The sequence below is a fragment of the Pezoporus occidentalis genome, unplaced genomic scaffold (assembly GCF_034315485.1).
Source record: "Pezoporus occidentalis ecotype Australia unplaced genomic scaffold, CSIRO_AGI_Poc_V1 ctg460, whole genome shotgun sequence".
NCBI classification, from domain to species: domain Eukaryota; kingdom Metazoa; phylum Chordata; class Aves; order Psittaciformes; family Psittacidae; genus Pezoporus; species Pezoporus occidentalis.
In genome coordinates, this window is record NW_026915792.1 from 13,968 (window position 1) to 33,789 (window position 19,822).

A 19,822-nucleotide genomic window follows, 5' to 3' on the forward strand; every position below is an offset into this window, starting at 1 on the left:
TATGGCTGTCCCCAAACCCACCCCATGGGGACACTGTGGGGATGGGGGGGGGCAAGGATGAGGCTGGCCTCAGCGTCACCCAAACCCATCCCATGGGGCCACTTTGGGGCCATTTTCAGGCCATTCGGGGACCACTTTGAGGTCACTTTAGCAGCACTTTGGGGCCATTCTGTAGCCATTTGGGGGCCAATTTGGAGCCACTTTGGGTCACTTTAGGGCCATTTTCGGGCCATTTTCAGGCCATTTGGGGGCCACTTTAGCACCACGTTGGGGCTATTTTAGAGTCATTTAGGGGCTATTTTGGGGCCACTTTAGCACCACTTTGGGGCTATTTTAGAGTCATTTAGGGGCTATTTTGGGGCCACTTTGGTGACGCTTTGGGGCCAATTTGGAGCCACTTTGGGTCATTTTAGGGCTATTTTCAGGCCATTTGGGGGGGCCACTTTAGGGCCATTTTGGGGAAACTTTGGGACCACTTTTAGGCCATTTTCAGGCCATTGGGGGGCCACTTTAGCACCACTTTGGGGCTATTTTAGAGTCATATGGGGCTATTTTGGGGCCACTTTGGTGACGCTTTGGGGCCAATTTGGAGCCACTTTGGGTCACTTTAGGGCCATTTTGGGGACACTTTAGGACAATTTTGGGGCCAATTTGGAGCCACTTTGGGTCACTTTAGGGCCATTTTGGTGACACTTTGGGACCATTTTGGGGACTCTTTAGATCCTCTTTGGTGACACTTTAGGGCTATTTTGGGGCCAATTTGGGACCATTTTATGGCCACTTTAGATCCTCTTTGGTGACACTTTAGGGCTATTTTGGGGCCAATTTGGGACCATTTTATGGCCACTTTAGATCCTCTTTGGTGACACTTTGGGACCATTTTGGTGACACTTTAGATCCTCTTTGGTGACACTTTAGGGCCAGTTTGGGGCCAATTGGGAGCCACTCTGGGTCACTTTAGGGCCATTTCGGGGCCACTTGGGAGGCCCTTTGCGGCCCCTTTGCGGCCATGGCCGGCCCCGGTGCCTACACGGAGATGGCGCCGTCGCGGAAGCCGGTGCGGCCGATGAGGGCGTTGAGCAGGACGGGGTGGCCGCGGCGGCACGAATCCTGCGCGGCGCGGATGACGCTGCCCAAGCGCTCCCGGTCCTGGCGCCCAACCACGAAGCCTTTGGCACCCAGAGCCTCGGCCACCAGGTGGTATCCTGCAGGGACAGGGGCACCGGCACCGCCATGGAGCCATGGAGGCACCAGGAATGGGCTGAGCCAACCCATGGGGACACCAGGAATGGGCTCATCCAACCCATGGGGACACCAGGAATGGGCTCATCCAACCCATGGGGACACCAGGAATGGGCTCATCCATCCATGGGGACACCAGGAATGGGCTCATCCAACCCATGGGGACACCAGGAATGGGCTCATCCGACCCATGGGGACACCAGGAATGGGCTCATCCGACCCATGGGGACACCAGGAATGGGCTCATCCGACCCATGGGGACACCAGGAATGGGCTCATCCGACCCATGGGGACACCAGGAATGGGCTCATCCAACCCATCCATGGGGACACCAGGAATGGGCTCATTAATCCATGGGGACACCAGGAATGGGCTGAGCCAACCCATGGGGACACCAGGAATGGGCTCATTCATCCATGGGGACACCAGGAATGGGCTCATCCAACCCATGGGGACACCAGGAATGGGCTCATTCATCCATGGGAAACCAGGAATGGGCTCATCCATCCATGGGGACACCAGGAATGGGCTGAGCCAACCCATGGAGGCACCAGGAACGGGCTCATCCAACCCATGGGGACACCAGGAATGGGCTGAGCCAGCCCACGGAGGCACCAGGAACGGGCTCATCCATCCATGGGGACACCAGGAATGGGCTCATCCATCCATGGGGACACCAGGTATGGGCTCATCCAACCCATGGGGGCACCAGGAATGGGCTCATCCAACCCATGGGGGCACCAGGAATGGGCTGAGCGAACCCATGGAGGCACCAGGAATGACCTCATCCAACCCATGGGGACACCAGGTATGGGCTCATCCATCCCATGGGGACACCAGGAATGGGCTCATCCAACCCATGGGGACACCAGGAATGGGCTCATCCAACCCATGGGGACACCAGGAATGGGCTCATCCATCCATGGGGACACCAGGAATGGGCTGAGCCAACCCATGGGGACACCAGGAATGACCTCATCCAACCCATGGGGACACCAGGAATGGGCTCATCCAACCCATGGGGACACCAGGAATGGGCTCATCCATCCATGGGGACACCAGGAATGGGCTCATCCAACCCATGGGGACACCAGGAATGGGCTCATCCATCCATGGGGACACAGGTATGGGCTCATCCATCCATGGGGACACCAGGTATGGGCTCATCCAACCCATGGGGACACCAGGAATGGGCTGAGCCAACCCATGGAGGCACCAGGAATGACCTCATCCAACCCATGGGGACACCAGGAATGGGCTCATCCATCCATGGGGACACCAGGAATGGGCTCATCCATCCATGGGGACCTGGGGACACCAGACACACCCAATGCACCCCATGGGGACACCCATGGAGGCACCAGGGACCTCATGGCACCCACCCATGGAGGCCGCAGGCGACGCCGCTGCCCAGCAGAGCCACTTGCTCCCGCGCGATCTGGCTCCAGCATGGCGCTCGTTCCATCCATGGGGACCTGGGGACACCAGACACACCCAATGCACCCCATGGGGACACCCAAGGCACCCCATGGGGACCCCGTTGGCACCCACCCAGGTAGTGGAGGCCGCAGGCGACGCCGCTGCCCAGCAGAGCCACTTGCTCCCGCGCGATCTGGCTCCAGCACGCGTCGTTCCCAACCAGCGCGATGACCGGGACCTGCCAGGACACCCATGGACACCCATGGAACCCCATTGACACCCATTGACACCCATGGAACCCCATTACCCCCCATTGACACCCACTGATACCCATGGAACCCCATTACCCCCCATTGACACCCATGGAACCCCATTACCCCCCACTGACACCCATGGAACCCCATTGACACCCATGGAACCCCATTACCCCCCACTGACACCCATGGAACCCCATTACCCCCCACTGACACCCATTGACACCCATGGAACCCCATTACCTCCCATTGACACCCATGGAACCCCATTACCCCCCATTGACACCCATGGAACCCCATTACCCCCCATTGACACGCACTGAACCCCACTGAACCCCACTGACACCCACGGAACCCCATTAACACCCACTGAACCCCATTTTACCCCCCACTTACACCCACTGAACCCCATTAACCCCCACTTAAACCCACTGAACCCCATTAACACCCATTGAACCCCATTTTACCCCCCACTTACACCCACTGAACCCCATTATCCCCCACTTACACCCACTGAACCCCATTACCCCCCACTGACACCCACTGAACCCCAATAACCCCCCACTGACACCCACTGAACCCCAATAACCCCCACTCAACCCCATTAACCCCCATTGACACCCATGGAACCCCATTACCCCCCACTGACACCCACTGAACCCCATTGACACTCATGGAACCCCATTACCCCCCACTGACACCCACTGAACCCCATTGACACCCACGGAACCCCATTACCCCCACTGAACCCCACTGACACCCATGGAACTCCACTACCCCCCACTGACACCCACTGACTCCACTGACACCCACGGAACCCCATTAACACCCACTAAACCCCATTTTACCCCTCACTGACACCCACTGAACCCCAATAACCCCCACTCAACCCCATTAACCCCCATGGAACCTCATTAACCCCACTGATCCCTATTAACCCCCATTTATGCCCAATGAACCCCATTCCCTCCCATTATCCCCATTCCCCTCCATTTGCCCTGTTCCTCTCTAGAATCCCCCATTACCCCCATTCCCCTCCTTCCCCCCATTCCCTCCCATTCCCCTCCATTCCTCCCCATTCTCCTCCATTCCGCCCCCCGTTCCCCCCCATTCCTTTGCATTCCCTTTCATTCACCCCCATCCCTCCCTGTCCCCCCCATTCCCTCCCATTCCTCCCCATCCCCGATTCCCCCCATTCCCATCCATCCCCTTCCATTTCCCCCTCATTCCCCCCCCATTCCTTCCATTCCCCCCCATTCCCCCTCATTCCCATCCATCCCCTTCCATTCTCCCCCATTCCCACCCCACTCCCTTCCATTCCCCCCATTCCTTCCATTCCCCTCCATTCCCACCCCACTCCCTCCCATTCCACTCCCATTCCCACCCTATTCCCCTTCCATTCCCCCCCATTCCCCTCCCATTCCCCCTCATTCCCCTCCATCCCCTTCCATTCTCCCCCATTCCCCTCAATCCCCTTCCATTCTCCTCCATTCCCACCCCATTCCCCTCCCATTCCCCCCATCCCCTTCCATTCCCCCCCATTCCCCCCCGTTTCCCCCTCATTCCCCCCCATTCCTTCCATTCCCCCCATTCCCCCTCATTCCCACCCCACTCCCTTCCATTCCCCCTCATTCCCCTCCCATTCCCCCCCCATTTCCCCCATTCCCCCTCATTCCCATCCCATTCCCCCTCATTCCATCCCATTCCCCCTCATTCCCATCCCATTCCCTCCCATTCCCACCCCATTCCCCCTCATCCCCTTCCATTCTTCTCCATTCTCACCCATTCCCCCCCCATTTCCCCTCATTCCCCCCCCATTCCCCCTCATTCCATCCCATTCCCCCTCATTCCCATCCCATTCCCTCCCATTCCCACCCACTCCTTCCATTCCCTCTCATTCCCCTCCCATTCCCCCCGATTTCCCCCATTCCCCCTCATTCCCATCCCATTCCCTCCCATTCCCACCCATTCTCCCCCATCCCTTCCACTCCCCCCCATCCCCTTCCATTCTCCTCCATTCTCACCCATTCCCCCCATTCCCCCTCATCCCATCCCATTCCCTCCCCATTCCCCCTCCATCCCCCCCCATTCCCATCCCATTCCCTCCCATTCCCACCCCACTCCCACCCATTCCCCTCCCATTCCCCCCCATTTCCCCTCCATTCCCCTCCCATTCCCTCCCATTCCCCCTCCATTCCCACCCCATTCCCCCTCATTCCCCTCCATCCCCTCCCATTCCCCCTCATTCCCCTCCCATTCCCCCCCCATTCCCCATTTCCCTTCCATCCCCCCCCATTCCCCACCGCACCACCTTGTGCCTCACGAAGGTGTCGAACTCCATGAGGCTGTAGCCCAGGGACCCATCCCCATAGAGGACCCAGACCTGTGGGGCAGGGGGGGAGCACACACACACACACACACACACGACACCGGTCATGGCACCGTGAGGCCACACGGGGGCAGCAGCGGGGCGCCCCCGCACCCCCCGGTCCCGGTCCCGGTCCCGGTACCTCGGCCTCGGGCCGGCAGAGCTTGGCCCCGAGCGCGAAGCCGCCTCCGACACCCAACGTTCCAAAGGGGCCTGTGGGGACAGCACGGGGGGGGGGCACCCATGGGGTTGGCATCCATGGGGATGGCACCCATGGGGGTGGCACCCATGGGGGTGTCCCCTTGGTTGTGTCACACATGGGGGTGGCACCCATGGGGTTGGCATCCATGGGGGGTTGGCATCCATGGTGATGGCATCCATGGGGTTGGCATCCATGGGGATGGCATCCATGGTGATGGCATCCATGGGGGTGTCCCCTTGGTTGTGTCACACATGGGGGTGGCACCCAGGGGGGTGGCACCCATGGGGGTGTCCCCTTGGTACTGTCACACATGGGGCTGGCACCCATGGAGATGGCACCCATGGGGGTGTCCCCTTGGTTGTATCACACATGGGGGTGGCATCCATGGGGTTGGAATCCATGGGGGTGGCATCCATGGGGGTGGCACCCATGGTGATGGCACCCATGGTCATGTAACCCATGGTCATGTCCCATTGGCCACGTCACCTTGGTCATGTCACCCATGGCCACGTCACCCACGGTGGTGTCCCCTTGTTCATGTCACCCATGGTCCTGTCCCCTTGGTTGTGTCACCCATTGTCACGTCCCCTTGGTTGTGTCACCCATGGTGGTGTCCCCTTGTTCATGTCACCCATGGTCACGTCCCCTTGGTCGTGTCACCCATGGTGGTGTCCCCTTGTTCATGTCACCCATGGTCCTGTCCCCTTGGTTGTGTCACCCATTGTCACGTCCCCTTGGTTGTGTCACCCATGGTTGTGTCCCCTTGTTCATGTCACCCATGGTCACGTCCCCTTGGTTGTGTCACCCATGGTGGTGTCCCCTTGTTCATGTCACCCATGGTGGTGTCCCCATGGTCCTGTCCCCTTGGCTGTGTCCCCAATGGTGACTGGATTGTGGTCAATGGCTCCATGGCCAAGTGGAGAAGGGGCTCAGCATCGCTCTTGGGGACATGGGCACAGTTGTGGTGGCACCGAGCTGGAGGGGAGGGATGGGATCCAGAGGGCCCTGGAGAGGTGGGAACCTCATGGAGATCAATGGGGCCAAGGGCAAGGTCCTTGCCCAGGGGTTGGGATGATCCCAAGGGAAGCATGGACTGGATGGAGGAGCCTGAGAAGGACTTGGGGGTGTTGGGTGAGGAGACGCTCAACAGGACCCAGGCAACCATAGAGTGGGTGCAGGTCCAAGGAGGGGATCCTGCCCCATTGATCTGCTTGGCGAGACCCCACTTGGGTGCTGCACCCAGCTCTGGTGTCCTCAACACAAGGAGGACACGGAGGGATGGGACAAGGGGTGATGGGGTCCATGGGAAGCACTGGGACGGGCTGCACGGAGAAGGTTTGGATGCAGCATCCCAGGCTGGATGGGGCTTGGAGCATCCAAGTGGCCCTGCTGGAAGCTTGGAGCTCCTTCCCACCCCCATGATCCCATGATCCCGAGGGCTCCTCACCGGGATCCAGCCAGGCCAGGGGCCGCCTGGGCCGCACGATGTAGGCTGCGGTACCCACGAAGTCCCCCCCATCGGCCACCAGAAGGCTCTCGGGAGGCAGGAGCTCATCCAGGACCTGCAGCAGCTCCAGGGGGTTCAGGTGCTGCTCCGTCGGGATCGCAGCCTTCTCCCTGATCCCGAGGCAGGAAGAGGCGATGGGATGAGCCGGGGATGGGGATGGAGCAGTTGGGAATGGGTTGGGATGAGCCGGGGATGGGGATGGAGCAGTTGGGAATGGGTTGGGATGCACTGGGGATGGAGCAGTTGGGAATGGGTTGGGATACACCGGGGATGGAGCAGTTGGGAATGGGTTGGGATGTACAAGGGATGGGGATGGAGCAGTTGGGAATGGGTGGGATGAGCACAAGGAGGACACATGGGGATGGGGAGCAGTTGGGAATGGGTTGGGATGCACTGGGGATGGGCAGTTGGGAATGGGTTGGGATGCGCCGGGGATGGGGATGGAGCAGTTGGGAATGGGTTGGGATGCACTGGGGATGGAGCAGTTGGGAATGGGTTGGGATGAGCCGGGGATGGGGATGGAGCAGTTGGGAATGGGTTGGGATGAGCCGGGGATGGGGATGGAGCAGTTGGGAATGGGTTGGGATGAGCCGGGGATGGGGATGGAGCAGTTGTGAATGGGTTGGGATACACCGGGGATGGAGCAGTTGGGAATGGGTTGGGATGAGCCGGGGATGGGGATGGAGCAGTTGGGAATGGGTTGGGATGAGCCGGGGATGGGGATGGAGCAGTTGGGAATGGGTTGGGATGAGCCGGGGATGGGGATGGAGCAGTTGGGAACGGGTTGGGATGAGCCGGGGAGGGGGATGGAGCAGTTGGGAATGGGTTGGGATGCAATGGGGATGGAGCAGTTGCGAATGGGTTGGGATGAGCCGGGGATGGGGATGGAGCAGTTGGGAATCGATTGGGATGCACAAGGGATGGGGATGAAGCAGTTGTCCCCATCCCTATCCCCAACCCCATTCCCATCCCTATCCTTATCCCCACCCCCATCCTTGTCCCCATTCTTATCCCTATCCAAATCCTCATCCCCATCCCCGTCCAAATCCTCATCCCCATCCCATTCCCATCCCCATCCCTGTCCACATCCTCATCCCCATCCCCATCCCATTCCCATCCCCATCCTCCTCCCCATCCATCCCTGTTCACATCCTTGTCCCCATCCCTATCCCAAACCCCATTCCCACCCCATCCCCATTCCCATTCCACCCCATCCCCACCCCACCCCATCCCCACCCCATCCCCATCCCCATCCCCACCCCATTCCCATCCCCACCCCACCCCATCCCCACCTCATCCCCATTCCCATCCCCATCCCCATCCCATCCCCATCCCCATCCCATTCCCATCCCCATCCTCCTCCCCATCCATCCCTGTTCACATCCTTGTCCCCATCCCTATCCCAAACCCCATTCCCACCCCATCCCCATTCCCATTCCACCCCATCCCCACCCCACCCCATCCCCACCCCATCCCCATCCCCATTCCCACCCCATTCCCATCCCCACCCCACCCCATCCCCACCTCATCCCCATCCCACCCCATCCCCATCCCCACCCCATCCCCATCCCACCCCCTCTCACCGGTTCTCCTGCTCCTTGCCCCGCTCCCTCTCCCGCAGCCGCTGCAGCCATTCCCCGGAGCAGCCGTATCCCGGGAGGCTCCGCGCCAGCCGCACCACGAAGGACGCGGCATCCCCTATGGAGAGCACCCATCACCCCATAGCGCCCCATAGCGCCTGCCCCACAGCACCCACCTCGGGCCCGGCATGCTCCCACCTTGCACGGCCAGCCGGGCTTTCCAGAAGACGTCGGAATTCCGGAGGAGCTGCTCCCGATCCCGGTTCACGGCCACGATGGCGGCGCCGCGGCCGAAGAGGCGCCCATAGGAGAGGCGGAAGTCGCACACGGCGCCTTAGGGATGTACATGGGGGGGGATGTTGGGATGGGGACACAACACGTGAGCCCCCTTCCCTTGGGAATTCAACCAAAGGAAGCGCAGATTTCCATATGGAATTGGGCCCCATCCCAACCTCATCCCGGATGCATTCCAGCCCCATCCCAATGCCACGCTGACCCAATCCCAGCCGCATCCTGACCCCATCCCAGCCACATCCTGACCCAATCCCAGCCGCATCCTGACCCAATCCCAGCCGCATCCTGACCCCATCCCAGCCGCATCCCGACCCCATCCCAGCCGCATCCTGACCCAATCCCAGCTGCATCCCGACCCCATCCCAGCCGCATCCTGACCCAATCCCAGCCGCATCCTGACCCAATCCCAGCCGCATCCCGACTCCATCCCAGCTGCATCCCAACCCACATCCTGACCCCATCCCAGCTGCATCCCGACCCCATCCCAGCCCCATCCCAACCCCAACCCGATCCCAGCCCCATCCTGGCCCCACCCCTGCCCCATCCCAGCCCCATCCCGACCCCATGCCAGCCCCACCCCAGCCCTATCCTGAACCCATCCCAATCCCATCCTGACCCAATCCCAACCCCATCCCAGCCCTATCCCGACCTCATCCCAGCACCATCCCAATCCCATCCCAGCCCCATCCCGACCCCCTCCCAGCCCCATCCCAATCCTATCCTGATCCCATCCCAACCCCATCTCTATCCTATCCCAGCCACATTCCGACGCTATCCTGACCCCAAACCAACCTTATCTCAGCCACATCCTGACCCCATCCCAGCCCCATCCCAATCCCATCCCAATCCCATCCTCACCCCATCCCAACCCTATCTTAGCCCCATCCTGACCCCAGCCCACCCCCATCCCAATCCCATCCTCACCCCATCCCAACCCCATCCCAGCCCCTTCCTGACCCCATCCCAGCCCCATCCCGATCCCACCCCAGCCCCATCCCGACCCTATCCCGGCCCCATCCCGACCCCAACCTGATCCCATCCCGACCCCATCCCAGTCCCATCCCAACCCCAACCCAATCCTATCCCAACCCCATCCCAGCCCCAACCCAATCCTATCCCAACCCCATCCCAGCCCCATCCCGACCCCATCCTGATCCCATCCCGACCCCATCCCAGCCCCATCCCGACCCCATCCCAGCTCCATCCCAGCCCCTTCCCGACCCCATCCCAGCCCCATCCCGGTACCTGCCAGCAGCACCAGGTCTGCCTCCCGCAGGGCCTCGCGCCGGCTCTGCCGCAGGAGGATGGGGCTGTTGGGGGGCAGGAGCCCCCTCGCTGCGCCCCCCAAGTAACAGGGGACCCCCAGAGCCTCCAGCGCTGCACTGGGGGGGGGACGGGGGACGGACAGGACACACATGGGGTCAGTGAGCACCAAAACCACCTCAATTCCGTGGTTTCAGCCCCAAAACTGCGATGGTTGTGGCCCCAAATTGGGTGCTTTCACCCCAAAATGTGGTTGGCTCAGGGCACCCCACGAGCGGTTCAGTTCGGCCCCAAAATCGGTGCATTTGAGCCCAAAATGGGCTCAGGCAGACCCAAACGTGGCTCTGCTGTCCCCAAACTGATGGTCCAGCCCCAAATCCAGCTCAATTGGCCCCAAACTGGTTCCTCCATCCCCAAATCAGCTCCTCCATCCCCGAATCATCTCACCAGACCCTAAATTGGCTGATGTGTCCCCAAATCCAGCTCCACTGTTCCCAAACCATCCCCAAATTGGTTCCTCCATCCCCAAACCGGTTCCTCCATCCCCAAACCGGTTCACTGGACCCCAAATTGGCTGATTTGGCCCCCAAAACAGCTCAACTGTCCCCAAACCAGTCCCTCCATCCCCAAACCAGTTCATTGGACCCAATATTGGCTGATCTGTCCCCAAAACCATCTGAACTGTCCCCAGACTGGCTCCTCCATCCCCAAACCAGTTCATTGGACCCAATATTGGTTGATCTGTCCCCAAAACCAGCTCAATTGTCCCCAAACTGGTTCCTCCATCCCCAAAACGGTTCCTCCATCCCCAAACCAGTTAATTGGACCCCAAATTAGCTGATTTGTCCCCAAAACCATCTCAATTGTCCCCAGACTGGTTCCTCCATCCTCAAACCAGTTCATTGGTCCCCAGATCGGCTGATTCATCCCCCAAACCACCTCAATTGTCCCCAGACTGGTTCCTCCATCCTCAAACCAGTTCATTGGTCCCCAAATCGGCTGATTCATCCCCCAAACCACCTCAATTGTCCCCAAACTGGTTCCTCCATCCCCAAAAAGGTTCTTCCATCCCCAAAACAGTTCTTTGGACCCCAAATTGGCTGATTTGTCACCAAAACCAGCTCAATTGTCCCCAAACCGGTTCCTCCATCCCCAAACTGGTCCCTCCATCCCCAAACCAGTTCATTGGACCCAAAAGTGGCTGATCTGACCCCAAAACCACCTCAATTGTCCCCAAATTGGTTCATTAGACCCCAAATTGGCTGATCTGTCCCCAAAACCATCTCAACGGTCCCCAAACCGGTTCCTCCATCCCCAAACCGGTTCCTCCATCCCCAAACCAGTTCACTGGACCCAAAATTGACTGATCTGTCCCCAAAACCATCTGAACTGTCCCCAGACTGGCTCCTCCATCCCCAAACCAGTTCATTGGACCCAATATTGGTTGATCTGTCCCCAAAACCAGCTCAATTGTCCCCAAACTGGTTCCTCCATCCCCAAACCAGTTCCTCCATCCCCAAACCGGTTCATTGGACCCCAAATTGGCTGATCTGTCCCCAAAACCATCTCAACGGTCCCCAAACCGGTTCCTCCATCCCCAAACCCATTCCTCCATCCCCAAATCAGTTCACTGGACCCAAAATTGGCTGATTTGTCCCCAAATCCAGCTCGATTGTCCCCAAACTGGTTCCTCCATCCCCAAACCAGTTCACTGGACCCAAAATTGGCTGATTTGTCCCCAAAACCATCTCAATTGTCCCCAAACTCGTTCCTCCATCCCCAAACCGTTCACTCAAAATTGGTCCCCAAATTGGCTCCTCCATCCCCAAACCAGTTCATTTGTCCCCAAAACCATCTCAATTGTCCCCAAACCAGTTCCTCCATCCCCAAACCAGTTCTTTGGACCCCAAATTGGCTGATTTGTCCCCAAAACCATCTCAATTGTCCCCAAACTCGTTCCTCCATCCCCAAACCAGTTCATTGGTCCCCAAATTGTCTGACCTGTCCCCAAAACCATCTCAATTGTCCCCAAACTGGTTCCTCCTCCCCAAACCGGTTCCTGCATCCCCAAACCCATTACTCTATCCCCAAACCAGTTCCTCCATCCCCAAACCAGTTCCTCCATCCCCAAACCAGTTCCTCCATCCCCAAACCAGTTCATTGGACCCCAAAACTGGCTGATTCGTACCCAAAACCACCTCAATTGTCCCCAAATTGGTTCCTCCCCCCAGCCCCATCCTGGCCTCACCGCAGCTCCTCGGCCGGGGTCGGGGGCAGCAGGGCCTGGCTGCCCACCAGCACCAGGGGCTTGGTGGCCCTGCTCAGCAGCTCCGCGCAGCGCTGGACCTGGACCCAAAATCACCTCATTTACACCCAAAATCACCTCCTTCACACCCAAAATCACCTCCAGTGCACCCAAAATCACCTCATTTAAACCCAAAATCACCTCCTTTACACCCAAAATCACCTCCTTCACACCTAAAATCACCTCGTTTACACCCAAAATCACCTTTATACCCAAAATCACCTCCTTTACACCAAAATCACCTCCTTTACACCCAAAATCACCTTTACACCCAAAATCACCTCCTTCACACCCAAAATCACCTCCTTCACACCCAAAATCACCTCCTTCACACCCAAAATCAGCTCCATCACACACAAAATAACCTCATTTACACCCAAAATCACCTCCTTCACACCCAAAATCACCTCCTTCACACCCAAAATCACCTCCTTTACACCCAAAATCACCTCATTTACACCCAAAATCACCTCCTTCACACCCAAAATCAATTCAGAACCAAAATCACCTTCAGACCCAAAATCAGCTCCTTCAGACCCAAATCACCTCCTTTGGACCCAAAACCCTCCGACCCAGAATCACCTCCATCAGATCCAAAGCCACCTCCACCCAGCTTCATTTGGCCCCAAACCTGGTTCATCCTATCCCAAACTCAGCTGATTTAACCCCAAAACCCATTTCTGCTCAATCCCAAACCCACCCCATCCAATCCCAAACCCATCCCAGTGCTTCCAAACCCACCCCATCCAATCCCAAACCCACCCCATCCAATCCCAAACCCATCCCAGTGCTTCCAAACCAACCCCATCCAATCCCAAACCCACCCCAGTGCTTCCAAACCCACGCCATCCAATCCCAAACCCACCCCATCCAATCCCAAACTCATCCCAGTGCTTCCAAACCCACCCCATCCAATCCCAAACCCACCCCATCCAATCCCAAACCCACCCCATCCAATCCCAAACCCATCCCAGTGCTTCCAAACCCACCCCATCCAATCCCAAACCCACCCCATCCAATCCCAAACCCATCCCAGTGCTTCCAAACCCACCCCATCCAATCCCAAACCCACCCCATCCAATCCCAAACCCATCCCAGTGCTTCCAAACCCACCCCATCCAATCCCAAACCCATCCCAGTGCTTCCAAACCCACCCCATCCAATCCCAAACCCGCCCCATCCAATCCCAAACCCGCCCCATCCAATCCCAAACCCACCCCAGTACTTCCAAACCCACCCCATCCAATCCCAAACCCATCCCAGTGCTTCCAAACCCACCCCATCCAATCCCAAACCCACCCCATCCAATCCCAAACCCATCCCAGGGCTTCCAAACCCACCCTACCCAATCCCAAACCCACCCCATCCAATCCCAAACCCACCCTACCCAATCCCAAACCCATCCCACCTCATCCCCCTACAATCCCCCCATCCCCAGACCCCCAAAGCCCCCATCCATGCTGTATCCCCCCCATATCCCACCTCATCCTCAGTGGCCAACGGCACCTTCACTGGCAACGGGGACACATCCTGGGGGTCCCAAGCACCCACAAAGAGGTTCCGGATGTAGTTTTGGAGGTACCTATGGATGGGATGGGTCCCGTTTGGGGGTGCTGGGTCCCATTTGGGGGTGCTGGGTCCCATTTGGGGGTGCTGCTCACCATTGAACCACCTTCCCCCGCAGCCCCCGGGCGCCCTTGGTGCCAGTGATCTCCTTCTGCACCACATGGAAGGGGTACAGGACATCGATGGGGAGCTCCACAAAGACGGGTCCTAGGGGATTGGGGTGCAATGGAGAAGACCCCAATGTCACCCCAAAACCATTTTGTGGGCTTAAAACCCCACTGATTCCATCCATATCACCCCAAAACCCACACAGGATGACCCACAGTGGGGATGAACCCCATCACCCTGAACCTGGATACAGTTTTGGGCTGCCACCACCCCAACTCCTTATTGGCGGTCCTTGACTGCATGGTGGAGATGGCAATGGAGAAGATCCCAATGTCACCCCAAAACCACTTTGAGGGCTTAAACACCACTAATTCCATCAATATCACCCCAAAACCCACATTGGATGACCCATGGTGAGGATGAACCCCATCACCCTGAACCTGGATGGGGTTTTGGGGTGCCACCACCCCAACTCCTTATTGGCGGTCCTTGACTGCATGGTGGAGATGGCAATGGAGAAGATCCCAATGTCACCCCAAAACCACTTTGAGGGCTTAAACACCACTGATTCCATCCATATCACCCCAAAACCCACACTGGATGACCCATGGTGGGGATGAACCCCATCACCCTGAACCTGGATGGGGTTTTGGTGTGCCACCACCCCAACTCCTTACTGGCGGTCCTTGACTGCATGGTGGAGATGGCAATGGAGAAGACCCCAATGTCACCCCAAAACCACTTTGAGGGCTTAAACACCACTGATTCCATCAATATCACCCCAAAACCCACATTGGATGACCCATGGTAAGGATAAAACCCACCACCACAAACTTGGGGCTGGTTTTGGGGTACCACCAACCTAACTCCTTACTGGTGGTCCTTGACGGCGCTACCGGTGATGGCAACGGAGAAGACCCCAATGTCACCCCAAAACAACTTTGGGGGTTATACCCCACTGATTCCATCCATATCACCCCAAAACCCACACTGGATGACCCATGGTGGGGATGAACCCCATCACCCTGAACCTGGATGGGGTTTTGGGGGGCCACCACCCCAATTCCTTACCTGGGGTCCCCGACTGCGCGGCGGCGATGGCTTTGCGGAGTGTTGGGACGATGCCCCGCACCGTTCGCACCGAGACGGTCGCTTTGCAGAGGGTCCTGAAGAGCGAGAGCTGGTCAATGTCCTGCAGAGCTCCGCGGCCCTGGGGAGGGGAGGACCCCCAAAATGGGTGAAGAAACCTCCAAAATGGGTGAAGAAACCCCCAAAATGGGTGAAGAAACCGCCAAAATGGGTGAAGGATGCCCAAAATGGGTGAAGAAACCCCCCAGATGGGTGAAGAATGCTCAAAATGGGTGAAGAACCCCAAGAATGGGTGAAGAAGACCCAAAATGGGTGAAGAATGGCCAAAAATGGGTGAAGAAACCCCCCAAATGGGTGAAGAATGCCCAAAATGGGTGAATCCCCAAAAGGGGTCAAGAACCCCCAAAATGGGTGAAGAAACCCCCAAATGGGTGAAGAATGCCCAAAATGGGTGAATCCCCAAAAGGGGTCAAGAACCCCCAAAATGGGTGAAGAACCCCAAGAATGGGAGAAGAAGACCCAAAATTGGCGAAGAACCCCCAAAATGGATGAACCCCCAAAATGGGAGAAGAAACCCCCAAAACCAGGTAAAAAAAAAACAAATGGGTGAAGAACACCCCAAAATAGGTGAAGAACCTAAAAAATGAGTGAAGAACACCCCAAAATTGGGTGAAACCCCCCCAAAAAAGTTAAGAAAACAAAAACCAGGTGAAGAACCCCAAAATGGGTGAAGAACCCCCAAAAATGGGTGGAAAATCCCCCCAAATGGGTGAAGAACCCTCCAAATGGGTGAAGAACCAAAAAAATAGTGAAGAATCCCCCCAAATGGGTGAAGAACTCAAAAAATGGGCGAACCTCCAAAAATGGGTGCAGAACCTCCAAAATGGGTGAAGAACACCCAAAAACGGGTGAACCCCCCAAAATGGGTGAAGAATGCCCCAAAAGGGGTGAAGAACCCCCGAAAAGTGAAGAACCCCCCAAAAATGAAGAACCCCCCAAAATGGGTGATAACCTCCCAAAATTGGCTGAACCCCCAAAAATGGGTGAAGAACCAAAAAAATAGTGAAGAATCCCCCAAAATGGGTGAAGAATCCCCCAAAAGGGTGAAGAACCTCCAAAAATGGGTGAAGAACACCCAAATATGGGTAAAGAGCCACCCAAAATGGGCGAAGAGCCCCCCAAAATGGGTGAATGCCCCAAATTGGGTGAAGAATCCCCCAAAAAACAGAAGAACCCCCCAAAAACAGAAGAACCCAAAAAAAACAGAAGAACCCCCCAAAATGGGTGAAAACCTCCCCAAATCGGGTGAAGAACGCCCCAAAATGGGTGAATGCCCCAAGTTGGGTGAAGAAACCCCCAAGAATGGGTGAAGAACCCCACAAAATGGGTTGGTTTTGGGGTCCCACCTTCTGCAGGGAGGCGGCCGCGCCCCCGATGAGCAGCAATGGGGACTCGGCCATCTGGGCGTTCTTGACGGCCGTCACCGTGTTGGTGACACCGGGACCAGCGGTGACCACGGCGACGCCGATGCGACCTAAGGGGAGGCCAATGGGGACCATCAGAACCCCTCCACATCCACTGGGGCAGGAGATGCTGACCACGGATGGGATCACCCCAAACGCATCCATATCCATTGGGGCAGGAGATGCTGACCATGGATGGGGTCACCCCAAACGCATCCATATCCATTGGGGCAGGAGATGCTGACCATGGATGGGGTCACCCCAAACCCATCCATATCCATTGGGGCAGGAGACGCTGACCATGGATGGGGTCACTCCAAACCCCTTCATCCATTGGGGAAGGAGATGCTGACCATGGATGGGGTCACTCCAAACCCCTTCATCCACTGGGGAAGGAGATGCTGACCATGGATGGGGGCACTCCAAACCCATCCATCCATTGGGGCAGGAGATGTTGACCATGGATGGGGTCACCCCAAACGCATCCATATCCATGGGGGCAGGATATGCTGACCATGGATGGGATCACCTCAAACCCCTCCATCCACTGGGGCAGGAGATGCTGACCACAGATGGGACCACCCCGAACCCCTCCATCCATTGGGGCAGGAGATGTTGACCATGGATGGGATCACCCTGAACTCCTCCATCCATTGGGGCAGGAGATGCTGACCACAGATGGGACCACCCCGAACCCCTCCATCCATTGGGGCAGGAGATGCTGACCATGGATGGGATCACCCCAAACGCATCCATCCATTGGGGCAGGAGATGCTGACCATGGATGGGATCACCCCAAACGCATCCATATCCATGGGGGCAGGAGATGCTGACCATGGATGGGATCACCCCGAACCCCTCCACATCCTCACCGGAGATCCTGGAGACGGCATCAGCGGCAAAGACCGCGGTGGCCTCGTGCCTGGTGTCCACCACTCGGATCCCCACCTTCTCGCTGGCCACCAGGACAGGGGAGATGTGGCCGCCGGCCAGGGTGAAGATGAAGCGGACCCCGTGCGCCTTCAGCACCTCCGCCACCAGCTCCCCACCGTGCCGAGGGCTTTGGGGGTCCACCTGCACGGTGCCGTGGTCACCGGGAGCACACCCGGAGGTTGCCACCAGCTCCAAGAGGTGGGATGGGGCCAAAGCACCCCGTTCTCAGCCCGTTTTGTGCTACCTGATGGAAGAGCTGGTAGAGGAGCCCCAGGCGATGCGCCAGTGCCACGAGGGCCACCACGGGCAGTGCCAGGAGAGCGGCGCAGGCGATGCTGATGAGATCCATGGGGAATGCTGGGAGCTGGGAAATGGGGTTGGGAGGGAGAAAAAGGCAAAGGCAAAGGCCGGAGATGGGGGTCACTGGCGCCATCCTCATCCCCATCCCTGTTCCCGTGCTCATCCCCATCCCTGTCCCCATCCCCATCCCTGTCCCCATCCTTATCCCTATCCCCATCCCCATCCCTGTCCCCATCCTCATCCCCATCCCCGTGCGCATCCCCATCCCCATCCCCATCCCCATCCCTGTCCCCATCCTTATCCCTATCCCTGTCCCCGTGCTCATCCCCATCCCTGTCCCCATGTTCATTCCCATCCCTGTCCCCGTGCTCATCCCCATCTCTGTCCCCATCCTCATCCTCATCCCTGTCCCCATCCTCATCCTCATCCCTGTCCCCATCCTTATCCCTATCCCCATCCCCATCCCCATCCCTGTCATGTTCTCATCCCTGTCCCCGTGCTCATCCCCATCCTGTCCCCATCCTGTATCCCATCCCTATCCCCATCCCCATCCCCATCCCTGTCCCCATCCTCATCCTCATCCCTGTCCCCATCCTTATCCCCATCCCAATACCTGTCCCCATCCCACATATTCCAACCTGGGATGAACCCAGTTTAACTGAACCCAATTCACTGAACCCAGTTTAACTGGACCCAGTCCACTGAACCCAGTTTAACTGAACCCAATTCACTGAACCCAGTTTAACTGGACCCAAGTCACTGAACCCAGTTTAACTGGACCCAATTCACTGAACCCAGTTTAACTGGACCCAGTCCACTGAACCCAGTTTAACTGAACCCAATTCACTGAACCCAGTTTAACTGAACCCAATTCACTGAACCCAGTTTAACTGGACCCAGTCCACTGAACCCAGTTTAACTGAACCCAATTCACTGAACCCAGTTTAACTGAACCCAGTTCACTGAACCCAGTTTAACTGGACCCAGTCCACTGAACCCAGTTTAACTGAACCCAATTCACTGAATCCAGTTTAACTGGACCCAAGTCACTGAACCCAGTTTAACTGGACCCAAGTCACTGGACCCGGTTTAACTGGACCCAAGTCACTGAACCCAGTTTAACTGGACCCAAGTCACCGAACCCAGTTTAACTGGACCCAATTCACTGAACCCAGTTTACCTGGACCTGAGGAACTGAACCCAGTTTAACCGAACCCAATTCACTGAACCCAGTTTAACTGGACCCAATTCACTGAACCCAGTTTAACTGGACCTGAGGAACTGAACCCAGTTTAACTGGACCCAAGTCACCGAACCCAGTTTAACTGGACTTGATTCGTTCAACCCAGTTTAATGAAACCAGGTCAGTGGAACCCAGTTTAACTGGACCCAATTCACTGAACCCAGTTTAACTGGACCCGATTCATTGAACCCAGTTTAACTGGACCAGGCCAACTGCACCCAGTTTAACTGGACCCAATTCACTGAACCCAGTTTAACTGGACCTGATTCGTTCAACCCAGTTTAAGGAAACCAGGTCAGTGGAACCCAGTTTAACTGAACCCGATTCACTGAAACCAGTTTAACTGAACCCAGTTCACTGAACCCAGTTTAACTGGACCTGAGGAACTGAACCCAGTTTAACTGGACCCAAGTCACTTAACCCAGTTTAACTGAACCCAATTCAGTGAACCCAGTTTAACTGGACCCAAGTCACTGGACCCGGTTTAACTGGACCCAAGTCACTGAACCCGGTTTAACTGGACCCAAGTCACTGGACCCGGTTTAACTGGACCCAAGTCACTGGACCCGGTTTAACCAGACCCCGCAGCCCTTCCCAGCCCCATCCCAGCTCCTTTGCATAATTACCCCTAACGAAGGCGCTGCAATGACCCCAGGGCAGAGGCTGCTGCTGTCAAACCCAGCCTG

The 19,822-nt window shown here is 57.4% G+C and overlaps 1 protein-coding gene across 1 annotated transcript; it reads right to left on the reverse strand.

The window, feature by feature from the left end:
• Nucleotides 1-976: 976 nt before the first annotated feature.
• Nucleotides 977-18,028, reverse strand: ILVBL (ilvB acetolactate synthase like). Its single transcript, XM_062635984.1, has 15 exons — nucleotides 17,838-18,028; nucleotides 17,533-17,734; nucleotides 16,604-16,731; nucleotides 15,180-15,318; nucleotides 14,096-14,207; nucleotides 13,917-14,016; nucleotides 12,378-12,475; nucleotides 10,112-10,248; nucleotides 8,771-8,905; nucleotides 8,576-8,690; nucleotides 6,933-7,102; nucleotides 5,426-5,496; nucleotides 5,227-5,298; nucleotides 2,794-2,899; nucleotides 977-1,205 (listed from the first exon to the last, which is right to left on the reverse strand). Exons 1-15 carry the CDS (start codon nucleotides 18,024-18,026, stop codon nucleotides 1,027-1,029), a joined length of 1,953 nt encoding a protein of 650 aa, XP_062491968.1. The 5' UTR covers nucleotides 18,027-18,028; the 3' UTR covers nucleotides 977-1,026.
• Nucleotides 18,029-19,822: the final 1,794 nt, after the last annotated feature.